At 32.8% G+C, this 13,751-nt stretch overlaps 4 protein-coding genes across 4 annotated transcripts; 2 read left to right on the plus strand and 2 right to left on the minus strand.

Annotated features, from left to right (window-relative positions):
- Positions 1–803: 803 nt before the first annotated feature.
- LOC110709381 (glutathione S-transferase T3-like) lies at positions 804–2,978 on the plus strand. Its single transcript, XM_021887593.1, has 2 exons — positions 804–1,118; positions 1,824–2,978. Exon 2 carries the CDS (start codon positions 1,833–1,835, stop codon positions 2,976–2,978), a length of 1,146 nt encoding a protein of 381 aa, XP_021743285.1. The 5' UTR covers positions 804–1,118; positions 1,824–1,832.
- Positions 2,979–3,573: 595 nt separating this feature from the next.
- Positions 3,574–4,920, plus strand: LOC110709382 (protein ALP1-like). Its single transcript, XM_021887594.1, has one exon. The coding sequence runs from the start codon at positions 3,574–3,576 to the stop codon at positions 4,918–4,920; it is 1,347 nt and encodes a 448-aa protein (XP_021743286.1).
- A 5,122-nt stretch (positions 4,921–10,042) lies between these two features.
- LOC110709384 lies at positions 10,043–11,026 on the minus strand. The gene has a single exon (XM_021887595.1). It carries the CDS (start codon positions 11,024–11,026, stop codon positions 10,043–10,045), a length of 984 nt encoding a protein of 327 aa, XP_021743287.1.
- Positions 11,027–11,920: 894 nt separating this feature from the next.
- Positions 11,921–13,099, minus strand: LOC110709385 (glutathione S-transferase T3-like). The gene has a single exon (XM_021887596.1). It carries the CDS (start codon positions 13,097–13,099, stop codon positions 11,921–11,923), a length of 1,179 nt encoding a protein of 392 aa, XP_021743288.1.
- Between the last annotated feature and the right edge of the window lie 652 nt (positions 13,100–13,751).

Consider the following 13,751-nt stretch of genomic DNA (forward strand, 5'->3'; position numbering starts at 1 on the left):
TCAAAATTTTATATATAAAAAACCTAATAAGAGAAAATTATAAAAGTGCTACTTGTAGGTTTTTTTTCATTTATTAAAATAAATTGGCATGTAGGTTGGATATGCTATAAGCTCGAAATCATTAGGCAAAAGAACCAAATCCTACTTAAAGTTAACGTAGTCCAAATTTATCAAATAACACAAGTTATGAATACATTGGACAAACTCTTTTGACATATAGTATGGTACAAATGATTTTATATTGGGTTACGGACCAAATGTCACCCTCATTTAAAAAGAAATGAGTATGTACGCGAAATCAAGGATAAGGTAAATAAATCACAGAGAGATTGTTATAAGATAACTATACTTGAACTATCAAAGTTACTAATTTTTAGTATAATCAAATAAGGTTCCATTTCGGTTCCAGGTGATCTTGAGTTTGATTCTTATCACTCGCCCCTGTAGCTCTCTATAAATATATATATATGACCAAATAAGATTATTACACTTTTACTAAGAGCACTGGTAGTGGTGAGCAAAAATTTTGATCATGAGCATTTTTGATGGAATTAAAATTAGATCAATCATCACAATGGTGAGCAAATGGAAATTACAAGAAAAATGCTCATGAGCATTTATTAAAATGCCCACAGCATGAGCATATTTTGGTATGAATAGTGGTGGTTGTGGGCCCCACAACGTGCAGATAGCAAAAAAAATTTCGCTGACCCTTCGTCAAAACGCGGTGTTTCGTTGAAGTGGGTTGAAGGGTGTGCATCAAAACGCTGTGTTTTGATGTTGGGTTGCTGAAAAAAAATTAAAATCTGATCTGACGCGCGTCAGTTAGATGGCAAATGGGGTGCAGCCACGTGTCATGCGCAGGTTATTGACCAATGAGAAAATACTAGCCGTTTACAACGGTAATATTATTTGTAACTGATTTTCCGAAAAATATATTTGTTAAAAAAAAAAAAAAAATTACCAACGGTCATAAAATTAAATTCTCTATAAATAGACATGCATTTTGATATGTTTTGATATAATTTCGTAATCACCTAAAATCCTCCACTTTTTTATTTTCTTAAGCATTTTAAATTTGTAGAAGAATATATTTGTTGCAAAACATCCATATTGAGGTAAATTTTTTTTTTAAAATATTTAAATTCAGTTATGTAATTAAATTAGTATATATGTGATTTTTTGAAGAAAAAAAAATATTGTAAGCCATGTAATTATATTGCATTATGTAATTAAACAAAGTTGTTGATATTTTCTCCATAAATTACTAAATTTGTAGTTAAAGTGTTGATTATTGGTTATTTTTTTTTTTTAAAATATATACATGTAGTTATGTATTAAAATTAGTATATATGTGATTTTTGGAAAAAAAAAAATATTGTATGCCATGTTATGTAATTGCTTTATGTAATTGAAGAAAGTTGTTGATAATTTCTCCTTACATTAGTAAATTTGTAGTAAATAAAGTGTTGCAATTATTGGTTAATTTTATTTTAAATATATACATATAGTTATGTATTAAAATTAGTATATGTGTGTTTTTTTTAAAAAAAAATATTGTAGGCCATGTACTGTAATTGCATTATGTAATTGAAGAAAGTTGTTGATGTTTTCTCCATACATTACTAAATTTGTAATTAATAAAGTCTTGAAATTATTGGTTAATTTGTTTTTTTAATATTAAAATTTAGTTATGACTTTAAATTAGTATATATGTGAATTGGTTAATAAAGTTGTTGATATTTTTTTGGATTTGTTGTCATTTTAATTTGTTTTTTGAGTAAATCTTAGTAAAAATATTTATCTTTTGTTTTGTGATGCAGAATCTTTTAATGGATCCAAACAACCCAAATTTCCGTCAACAATTTTCTGGTTTTAGTGATGATTTCCTAACTAATCCCGAGTTTCAATTGTTCTTGCAAAGAATGGGCAATACGTCTTTGCAACCACCTCCACAGTATCAGACACCTACTCAGTTTCCCCTACGAAACCATGTTAATGAAGAATGTACACCTGAAATTGAACATGATAGCAACACACAATTCGATGAGAGCGAAGAAGACAACGTACCAGAGACGCCGCAATATCCTCCACCAGTTCCCGAACTGAAATCCAACCAGGTTGTTGCACGAGCGACTCGAATTTGGTCAGTTGCGGAAGATGAAACTCTGATTGGGTTGTACTTGGAGATCAGCGAGAATGCTATTAAAGGCACGAGCCAGAAAGCAACTTCCCTTTGGCGCGATGTACACGCAGCATATCAACTTGCTCATGCGGAGAAGCCGCATATACTTCCACCAAGACCTATGAAGAGTGTGACGTCGCACTGGAGAAGGTTGGCAGCAGACACACTACAGTGGATATCTTGCTATGATGAAGCAGGTAGACTTCCGGAGGGAGGGAGTGGTTACAACGAAGCTGACCGTATAAAAAGTGCGTCGAAGCTTTTCCATCTCGCCCAAGGTCGTAATTTCGCTTTTCCTCACGCTGTTGAAATGCTTAATAGAGATCCAAAGTGGAGGCCAAAGCTGAGATGGTCCTTGTCAAAGGAGGAAAGAAAAGCTGTTCGTGATGTTGAGGAGCAAGGTAGTGCTGGAAGTGGGAAGAGGTCCAGAGATGATGGAGGGGATGAAACCCCTACGGATGGTTTTTCATCTGGAGGAATACAACAACCCGAAGGTGTGAAGAAAGCAAAGGCCAAGCGTAAAGGGAAAGAAGTAGCTTCGGACAGTGGTTCGTCTGAGCTTAGCGAACGAATGAAGGAATTGGCAACAATTCGCGAGAGGGAGGCCATTCTGAAGGAAGAGCGGATCAAAATTGAAAGGGAGAAGGAACAGAGGAAAAGGGAGGAACTTGACATTCATAAGATGAAAACCTGGTTTGATATGGTGCAAGCTATGAAGAATTCGCCTACGCCACTCACTCCTGAAGAAGAGTCGTACAAGAATTTCTTACTGGGTAAATTACAGGGCTTATAAGCATGTTTGGTTGTAGTAGGTGTACGCTTGTATTAGTTAAGTTTTTAATTATGCGCAATGTAGTCTTTTATGTTTAACATGTATTAGTGGTGTGTTTAATTTCACTGTCATATGTAAACTTGTATTCTGATTTTCCAATATTGAATGACAAGTTGTTTAACAAGTTGATTTCAGTTGTCATTGTTACCGACATAGTTGCATTCAATTGTTGTCATTGGGTAGTCACTTTTTTTCTGATTTCACTTTAACTTTGGGTCATTCATGGCAACAAAATTGCAATAACTCTTTATCATTCAGTAGTCACATTTTTGTCATTGTGTAGTCACATGTTTCTGAATTAACTTTGTCAGTATGCTTTAACTTTAGGTCATTCATACCGACATGGTGTAGTCACTTTTGTTCTGAATTCACTTTGTCAAGATTTGTCATTGTCAACTAGCATAGTATACCTATTCCGTGGCTGAAAATTTGAATGCTTTAGTTGGTGTGGTCATTCAGATTTGTAACCACATATTCATTTGATTTATTTGCTATATATAGTAGGCATGGCACATATCCACAACCACACCAATTAAGAAAATTACAATATTAATACATGATGTATTCCAGACCATCATCAAGTTCAAGTTCAAGTTCATCTTCTTCCAATAATGAAGAATATGATCAACTCGTTGATGAACTCTTCACATACCAACCCACATCTTTCCTCATGCCCCAAACACAATCCCAACGTACTTCAAAATCACGTGGAGGGGGTACGAACAGAAGAGATTGGGAAATGGGACATGCCAGGCTGTTCAATGATTATTTTTCCGATAATCCTGTGTACAATACCACCCAATTTAGAAGAAGATTTCGTATGCAACGACCTTTGTTTTTACGTATAATGAACAAGGTCGTTGAAGGTGATGTTTACTTCCAGCAGCGTAGGGATGCAACTGGAAAGTTAAGCATATCACCTCTGCAAAAATGTACAGCCGCGATACGAATGTTAGCCTATGGCATGGCTGCAGACGCTGTTGATGAATACGTTCGAATCAGTCAGTCAACCGCTCGAGTTGCCCTACAACGTTTTTGTGCCGGGGTCATTGACCAGTTCGGAACCGAGTACATGCGAAACCCTACAACTGATGAATTGGCCCGGATACTGCATCAAAATGAACTGCGTGGTTTTCCAGGCATGATAGGCAGCATTGATTGCATGCATTGGGAATGGAAGAACTGTCCAACGGCTTGGAAAGCGCAGTACGCCGGTAGGAACAAGAAAGCAACGGTAATACTGGAAGCCGTTGCGGATCAGGATTTATGGATATGGCATTCCTTCTTTGGTATTCCCGGATCTTGTAATGATCTTAATGTGTTGTACCGTTCACCAGTGTTCGATGAGGTTCTGCATGGTCGAGCTCCTCCGGTAAATTTTACGGTTAACGGCCATGAATACAACATGGCTTATTATTTAGCCGACGGCATTTATCCGAAGTGGGCAACTTTTGTTCAGGGTATCACATTCCCTCAACTGGCCAAAGATAAAATGTTCGCTGACCACCAGGCTGCCGCTCGAAAGGACGTTGAAAGAGCTTTCGGTGTGTTGCAAGCTCGATTTGCAATAATACGAAAACCGTCGCTGGCGTACGATGAGGACATACTGCGGGACATAATGAAAACATGTATCATTATGCACAACATGATTGTTGAAGATGAGCGCCACAACTACACTCGAGCCGAAGTTCTAAGAGCCTTCTACGAAGAAGATCAACAAGAATCAACACCAGCATCAACATCTACAACGCCACTGTTTGAATTCAACGTAGGCCGACCTACCAACTTTGATTTCAACGCATTTCTACAGCGAAAAGCTTCCCTCCGTGACAGAGAAATTCATCTATCTCTGAAACGTGATTTAGTCGAACATATTTGGCAACACTACGGGCCACGTAATTAGGGAGAAATTAGCACGACTTAAATAAAGCCAAGTACTATGGCGTAGCTACTTTTACTTGTTGTGTTTATTTTATTTCCTAAGTTTAATTACGCATGACGTTGCAAATGTAATTGGTTTCTAGTATTGTACCGCTTTTAAAATAAATAAAAACATTTAAGAAATTTTGAGCTTTTTTTAAATTTTTTTTTATATAACGTACTTAATTTTACGACAAATTTTAACGATAAAAAGGACAAAAATAAAAAAAATAAGTTACACAAATTTTAACTAGTTTTTATTTATTTGGAGTAACATTGTTAAAATATAAATGAAATAAATAAGTAAAGAAGTGTTGTGTAGGAGAGAGAAAGTAATGGTGGGGTATTGAAAAAGTAAGAGAGAGAGAGTGGTGGGTGGGCAATTTTTTTGCTCACCATTGGGAGAGAATATGTGAAAAAAATTTGCCCATGAGCAAAACTTATTTCTTGAGAGAGAAAGTGGGTAGAGAGAGAGTGGGTGAGCATTTTTTTTGCTCACCATTGAGAGTGGTCTAACAAATAATGTAACTTGACTCATCCCCTTTTAAAAATAATAATTCTTAACCTAATGAAGATATCTGAAATTAAAGCTAATACAATGTAATAAGTTTTCAAGAGTGACATATTTGGTAAATATATACATGTTGTAAGCTCATACATGCACATTGATATAAGCTGATGGCAGAAATATGCAAAGTGTCCAAGAAAAAGACCAAACACGTGATTAAAGCCTTAAAATGAAGTGAAGTTGTCGGTGAACCTTGGATTTTGTGCTATATATATTAATACCCAATTTTTGGTTAGTGTTTTGGAAACATTTAGTTGCAATTTCTTGGCATAATTTATGCATTTTTAAACTAATTTTTACCCTATGCATTTGTGATAAAAATTAAAAAGTTTATATGTATGTGTTATCTCCACTCCATCGATTGTAGCATAAAATATAAACATTGTTGATATTTCTCTTAAGCCTTGGCCTATAAAGATCAAATTTGCAAATGTTTTTAATTGCTATAAAATTTCATATAATTAAATACATCAAGAGAATTCTAATTTTTATAAAATGATTGCAATCAAAGTAACTACAGTTGTTTTAATCCTTTTTCAAATCTAGTTTAGAAATTTTTACGTGTTTATGATATCTTCACTCGATCGATTGACATTAAATATAAATGTGATCTAGCTTGTGCTCCTGTATACGATGTACACTTTATCAATTGTGTCTAACTAAATACGTAGTATATCATGAAGTTATAGTATGTATAGAAAACGGTTTTCATAGATTGATTTTATCTTCTTTTTCTTTCTTTAATGTATAAAACATAATCTTACACTTCAACCATCAGCTTAACTTTTGGTTGAGTTGGTTCAATTTCATGGTATCAAAACCTACGTGATACAAATGTCATGATTTTAAACCTCATATACCCCCTTCCCCCCACTTTCAAGTGAAATATTAAACGATGGGTATAAGGAGGATCCATGCTGCATCCACACTCCAAGCCTAACGGGCTCTCGTGTGAGGGGATTAATAGAGTATAAAAACATAATCTTAGATTTCAACCATTAGCTTAAACTTTTAGTTGAGTTGGCCCTCTAAGGGCTCTAACATTATTCACAAACTTTACATAGAAAAGCTTTTATGATTCATTGATAAGAAAACAATAGTCACATTGACTCTTAAACATTTTTGTAAAAGCTTTCTCAATGTGTATTGTCAAGATATCAAATCTCTATTATCATTACATATTGCTAATAAGAGATATTTATATTTGAATTTATGCATAGAAAAATGTAATATATGAAAATTGTCAATTAATTTGGAATAGGGTAAGTATTAAGTTACTTCTGATAAAAAATGTATTTCTTACAAATAGTTTCAATTAGGATTAAATTTTTCTTTTAATTTACCCTTTTTGTGTTCTAATCTAAACATACTTATGTATAATGTCTTTAATTATTTTTTTTAATTATAAACATAGTTGATATATCCCTCTCGTGACTAATTAATAGGTTCTCGCATTTTCAGGTGTTATTAATTTATGTCACATTAAATAAATCATGTTGATTTAGATTCAACAACCAAAAAATTAATATATCTTTGGAACCATTTTGTATTATCTTTTTTAGGCCTTATCGGATATCTAGGCTTTTACTATTTGACATGAAGTATAAAAATTGTTGATCCCTCTCATGATTTTATTAAGGTTCCGTCAAAAGGGTGAACCTATTTTGAAATATCACATTTTGTATTATTTTTGGTTAATGCTTTCAGATGTTTACAGTTGAATTTATGATAGTGCGTATCAACTACTTTAAAACTAGAGATGTATTTTTTTTTTCTTATCCAATATTTTGTATCACAAGAATTGTGTTTCATTTGAACACTTTCTATCAGCATTTTATAAATACAATTATTTCACTTCTAAACCGTTTAACAGGTGCACGCATTTTCAGGTGATATTAAATTTTGTCGTAGTAAATGTAACATGAGGATTCCAATTCATAGCTACTAGAAACAACCATAAGATTTATATATATTTTGACCAACTTAAAGATCTTTTTTACTCTTTTTCAGGCTTTACCGGATATTTCGGCCTATAAAATAAATGTTGTTGATTGACCCTTGTCAAGACCTAACAAGGGTCCATGAAAAGGAGTATACCTATTTCATGATTTACAATTACTAAATGAAGATACTTATAAGTAAGTTTATATGGATTGAAAAATGTGACAAATGAAAGAAAACATGCCAATTGAATTAGAATGGAGAAATTACAATTTGTTTTCATTTAATATATCACAAGAATTGTATTTAATATAAACAACTTCTATTAGATTTATAATTTTTTTTTTATTTTATCCCTTTTGAAATATAATCTCAACATATTTATGTCTTAAGTCATTATTTTTAAAGTATAAACATAGTTAATCCTCCCCGTGACTGTTTAACATATACGCGCATTTCAGGTGCTATTAATTTACGTCTTATTAAATGTATCAGGTCACGAGGATTTTGATAAATATAAGCAACAAACATATGATCAATATACCTTTTTAACCCTTTTTAATGATTTTTTTTTTTTTTTTTTTTTTTTTTTTGCGTTTTTAGGCTTTACCGAACATCCATGTTTTTAGTATTTTGTAATAAGCATGAACGTTGTTGATCCCTCTCGTGACCTAACAAAGGGTCCATAAAAGGGGTGCACCTATTTTAAAATATACATTTTTTTTTTACTTTTACTTATTACAAAATAAAAATATAGGTTACTTTATAGATTGACAAACGTGATAAATAAAATCAATTTATTTAGAATAGGGGAATTATTAATTTGTTTTTTGTTTAATATATCACAAAAATTGTGTTTCATATAAAAAAAATTAAAAAATAAAAAATAAAATTCATTTGACCCTTTTTGAGTTATACGCTAAACACATCAATGCCTTGTGTAATTTTTTCTCTAAAGTGTGGACCTAATAGATCCTCCTCATGACTGATTGACTGGTGCACGCATTTTCAGGTGTTGTATATTAATTTTTGTCTCATTAAAAGTATTAGATCACAAGGATTTTAATAAACACGGGCAACACACATATGATCAATATACCTTTCAATCCTTTTTAAAGATTTTATATGTATTTTTAGGCTTTACCGTACATCCAGGTCTTTAATATTTGACAATACATATGAACGTTTTATATCTCGGCCCTCTCGTGCCCTTATAAAGGGTTCATGAGAAGGGGTGCACCTATTTTTTTTTTTTTCTATTTAGTTATGTATCCTTAAAAAGCGTCACATCACGTAGTTGTTTCAAAAAAAAAAAAAAAAAAAAGCATCACGTAGCGCTCGCTTTTGATCGATTCATACAAATAGTTGTCATTAGATTGAATTTATCTTAATTTTACCCCCTTTTGCAATCTAATAAATTTTGTTTTATGTTATCCTCACTTCATCGGTATTTGTCATTAAATATAAATGTTGATCCCCCTCCCGACTATATAAAAGGTATATACTTTTTCAGTTGCTATAATGATTTGATTCATATGAAACAATTTTCAATAAATTATTTTATTTTATTTTTACTCTTTTAGAAATCTAATGTGCGCTTTTTACGTTGTGATCTTATTTTTACTTCGTTGTTATTTAGCATCAATTAAAATTATTGTTGTTTATTTTGTTCGATAACCTAATAAAAGGTGAATGGTTTTTTTTACTTGCTATTAGTTTGTCTCATGTAATATATCACAAGTAGTTTGATATAATGGTTGTCATCAGATTAATGGCATGGAAAGCATGGTCCATCCCCACCTTTTGTTGCTTTTAAATTTTATAAAAATATTTTGTATCAGCACGATCATATACTAGTTTTCAAGGAATATAATAATTGACTTGTTAGACCACTATCAGCAGTGAGGAAAAAAAAAACCTCTCAATCTCTCTCTACCCACTTTCTCACTCCTCCCATACAATTTCTCTCATCAAATGTTTTTTTCACTACATCAATGAGGAGAAAAAAAACCTCTCATCACTTTTTCCTCCACTATTTACTATACCCCACCATAATACACATCATCTTTTTATTTTATCTTTATTTTGAAATAATGTTTATACTACATATTTAATTTTCCAATACAATTAAAATATGTGAAAATAATTTATTTTTTAATTACATTTAAAAATAATTTAATAAAAATGTATAATTTAATAACAATTTATAAGTTTTATATTTACTTTTCAATTACGTTTAAAAATAATATAATAAAAATTTATAATTTTTATATTTATTTTTCAATTACGTTTCAATTATAACTTAATAAGATTGTTTTTTATTTGTCAATTACGTTTTAATTATAATTAATAATTTTTATTTATTTTTCAATTACGTTTTATTTATAATTTAACATTTGAATTAGTAGCACATTTTTGTAATGAACACATTAAATAGTCACATGAGAACTTCAATAACGGTAATACAAACACATGGGATGTTAAATAACGGTACAAGTACGAACTAGATAAAAGTGGTTCTACTAAAATAAAATACAAACACGAGTATTAAAACATAAATAACGATACGGTTACAAATAACAAACTAAAAAATTATTTATTCAACCGCATTATGACGAAAGTTCTGCCATATGTGCTCCACTAAATCTTGTTTCAGAGATGAATGAATTTCTCTATCACGAAGGGAAATCCTTCTCTCCAAATACGTGTTGAAATCAATGTTGGGTGGTCGCCCGACGTTGAATTCAAATGGCTCGTTGTTAAACACCGTGGCACTTGTGCTCGGGTCTGCCCGCCTCACCGTACGTTGTGGTCGATCTTCTTCGTAGAATCGTCTCAAAACATCTGCACGTGCGTAGTTGTGTCGTTCATCCTCGACGATCATGTTGTGCATTATTATACAGGCTTTCATAATATCACAGAGAATATCTTCGTCGTATGCAAGTGCTGGTTGTCGTAGTATAGCGAACCTAGCTTGTAAAACTCCGAAAGCCCGTTCGACGTCTTTCCGAACTGCTGCTTGTTGATCAGCAAACAACTTGTCTTTTCTAACATGAGGATGTGTTATACCCTGTATAAAAGTTGGCCATCTTGGGTAAATCCCATCGGCCAAGTAGTAGCCCAACTCATATTGATGTCCATTAACCGTAAAATTTATGGGTGGTGCATGACTTTGTAAAACATCATCAAATACCGGTGAACGGTAAAGGACATTCAAATTGTTACATGACCCAGGCATTCCAAAGAACGCATGCCAAATCCATAGATCCTGATCAGCAACAGCTTCAAGAATGAGAGTTGCACTCTTGCTACGACCAGCATATTGTGCCTTCCAAGCAGTAGGACAATTCTTCCACTCCCAATGCATGCAGTCTATACTACCAATCATCCCTGGAAAACCACGCAGATCATTTTGATGAAGGATTCTCCTTAAATCTTCATCTGTAGGTTTTCGTAGATATTCACTTTCAAATTGTGAAATAACCCCTTGACAGAAATGTTGCAATGCCTGCCTAGAGGTTGTTTGGCCGAGACGTAAATATTCATCCACAGCGTCTGCGGCTACGCCATACGCTAACATTCTTATTGCAGCGGTGCATTTCTGCAACGGTGATAAACCAAGCTTCCCAGCTGCATTTCGACGTTGCTAGAAGAATTGATCCCCCTCAACCACTTTGCTCATAATGCAGCAGAACAATGACCGTTGCATACGGAATCTACGTCGGAATTGGTTGTCGTTATACACTGGATTATTCGCGAAATAATCGTTGTATAGTTGCACATGCCCTTTTTCTCTTTCCCTATCCCTTTTGGGCTCCGTTGATAGTTCAGTTTCATTATTTAGTGGAGGTTCTTGTGGTTGGTCCGGAGGAAGTAATCTATGAGGTAGGTGATTTGCTACATACTCATCAACTAAGCAATCAAATTCATGATTTTTGGAGAAATCATCAGAAGAGGAGCTTGAGGTGGAAGAAATGAAAGACATTTTTATTTTGGTTAGGTAGTTGGTGTGTTTGGGATTGTTTCCGTTTATAATAACACAGGTATATATAGAAAATGTGAAAGTCATTATTGGATGGTAGTGGTAAGTTTGCATGTGAGTTAAAGTGGAATTGAAATTGCATGTGACTCGAGGTGACAATTCAATGCATTATTTTAGCATGTGATTGTGCAGTGTTATTGATGTTTGAGCAGAGGTGACAATTCAGTGCATTACTTTAGCATGTTGTGCAGTGTTATTGATGTTTGAGCAGAGGTGACATGTGACGCGTGTCAGATTGTATCTTTATCAGATATCAGCTTTATCAATTTCAAATTACTAAGAAAACATGTGAATTAACTGAATATTAATAATAAATTTAACATTACATAAACATAAATTTAACATAAACTAAATAAACACTAGTACATTAAATTAACTGAATAAAACATAAAGTTAACATTAACTAAATAAAACATAAGCCAAATCTCCAAGTCACACGTGCCTTTTACCATATAGCATTGCACGTAATTCCTCCTTGTAGGCCTCTTCATCGGGAGTTAGATCAGTACCCTTTGAAAGTAGATCTTGCAGCATTTCATAGTTCAGCCTTCTCTCTTGTATGTCAACTTGTTTTTGTTGAATTTCGACTTGTTTTTGTTTCCTCCTCTCCCTTTCCATGTCAAAATCCAACTTCTTCAACCGTATTTGTGCCTCTGTTTCCCTACAGGCATTATTCTGCTTCATTTGCTCACCAATGGTTGAAGAATCAGAAGCCACTTCTTTTCCCTTATTACGCTTGGCCTTTGCCTTTTTAACACCATCGGGTCGAGGAAGACCTCCAGAACAGAAACCCGTGGATGGTGTATCACCTTCCTCTACGGTTCTACATCGCTTATCACTGCCACTACTATCATCTTCGACGGCATCACCTACAACTAATCTTTCCTCTCTTGACAACGCCCACCTAAGTTTTGTCCTCCACTTTGGGTCATTTTTAACCATTTCCCAACCATGGTGACAATTAAAATTATGTTGAGTAGGCTTGGAGGAAACATAGAATAACTTACTGGCGTTATTAATTCGATCTGCTTCGTTGTAGCCACTTCCTGTAACCCTTCCTGCTTCGTCATAGCAGCTACTCCATTGTATTAAATCAGCTGCCATCCTTCTCCAACGACTTTCCAAACTCCTCAAAGGTCTTGGTGGTAGAATGTGAGGTTTCTCAGCCTGCGCTTCATCATATGCCGCTGAAATTTTTCTCCAAAGCACAGATGCTTTTTGGTTTGTACCAACAATTGCATCTTCACTGAATTGCAGATACAAACCAATAAGAGTTTCATCCTCCGCAACAGACCACATTCGACTCCCTTTTGTAAGTGGTTGGTTTTGATTGACAGACACTCTTGGAGGAGGTGGAGGGTATTGTGGAGTATCTGGAACACTTTCTTCCATTTCATCTTCATATTGAGAATTGCTCCCTTGATAAACAGGAGGTGAATGTGGTGGTGGAAATTGAGGAGGTGTTTGTTGTGGTGGAAATTGAGGAGGTGTTTGTTGCGGTGGATATTGAGTAGCTATTCGTTGAAGGAAGGTTTGAAATCGAGGGTTAGTGACAAAATCATCACCCAAATCAGAAAAATAATTAGAAAAATCTGGTTTGTTAGGATCCATTAGCAAAATAATAATAATAATAATAATGATAATAATAATAATAATAATAATAATAATAATAATAATAATAATAATAATAATAATAACAATAACAATAACAATAATAATAATAATAATAATAATAATAATAATAACAACAACAACAATAATAATACTACTACTTTTTTTTGACAATATAATAATACGATTTTTTTCAAGGATTAATAAATTTAACAGAAATAATAATAAAGAAATTATTAATAATAATAATAATAATAATAATAATAATAATAATAATACCAATAAAACTACTACTTTTTTTAAATTAACACTACTACTACTACTACTAGTAATAATAATAATAATTATAATAATAATAAAAATAATAATAATAATAATACTAAATAATAACTGAGGTTTTTTTTTTTTTTTACGAATAATAATAATAATAAAAATGATGAAAATAACTCAAAGAAATTGGGAAAAGAAGGAAATTTGTAGTATTTATAGGTTTTTTGAAAGTATATCAAAATATATCAAAATGCATGTCTATTTATAGAGAAAAAAAAAATCTATCCGTTGGTGAATTTTGTTTTTTTTTTTTTTATAATTACAACGGTTATATTTAACTTACAAAAATATAACCGTTGTAATAAAAGCAAAAAAATCTGAT

This window comes from Chenopodium quinoa, unplaced genomic scaffold (genome assembly GCF_001683475.1).
Source record: "Chenopodium quinoa cultivar QQ74 unplaced genomic scaffold, ASM168347v1, whole genome shotgun sequence".
NCBI lineage: Eukaryota > Viridiplantae > Streptophyta > Magnoliopsida > Caryophyllales > Amaranthaceae > Chenopodium > Chenopodium quinoa.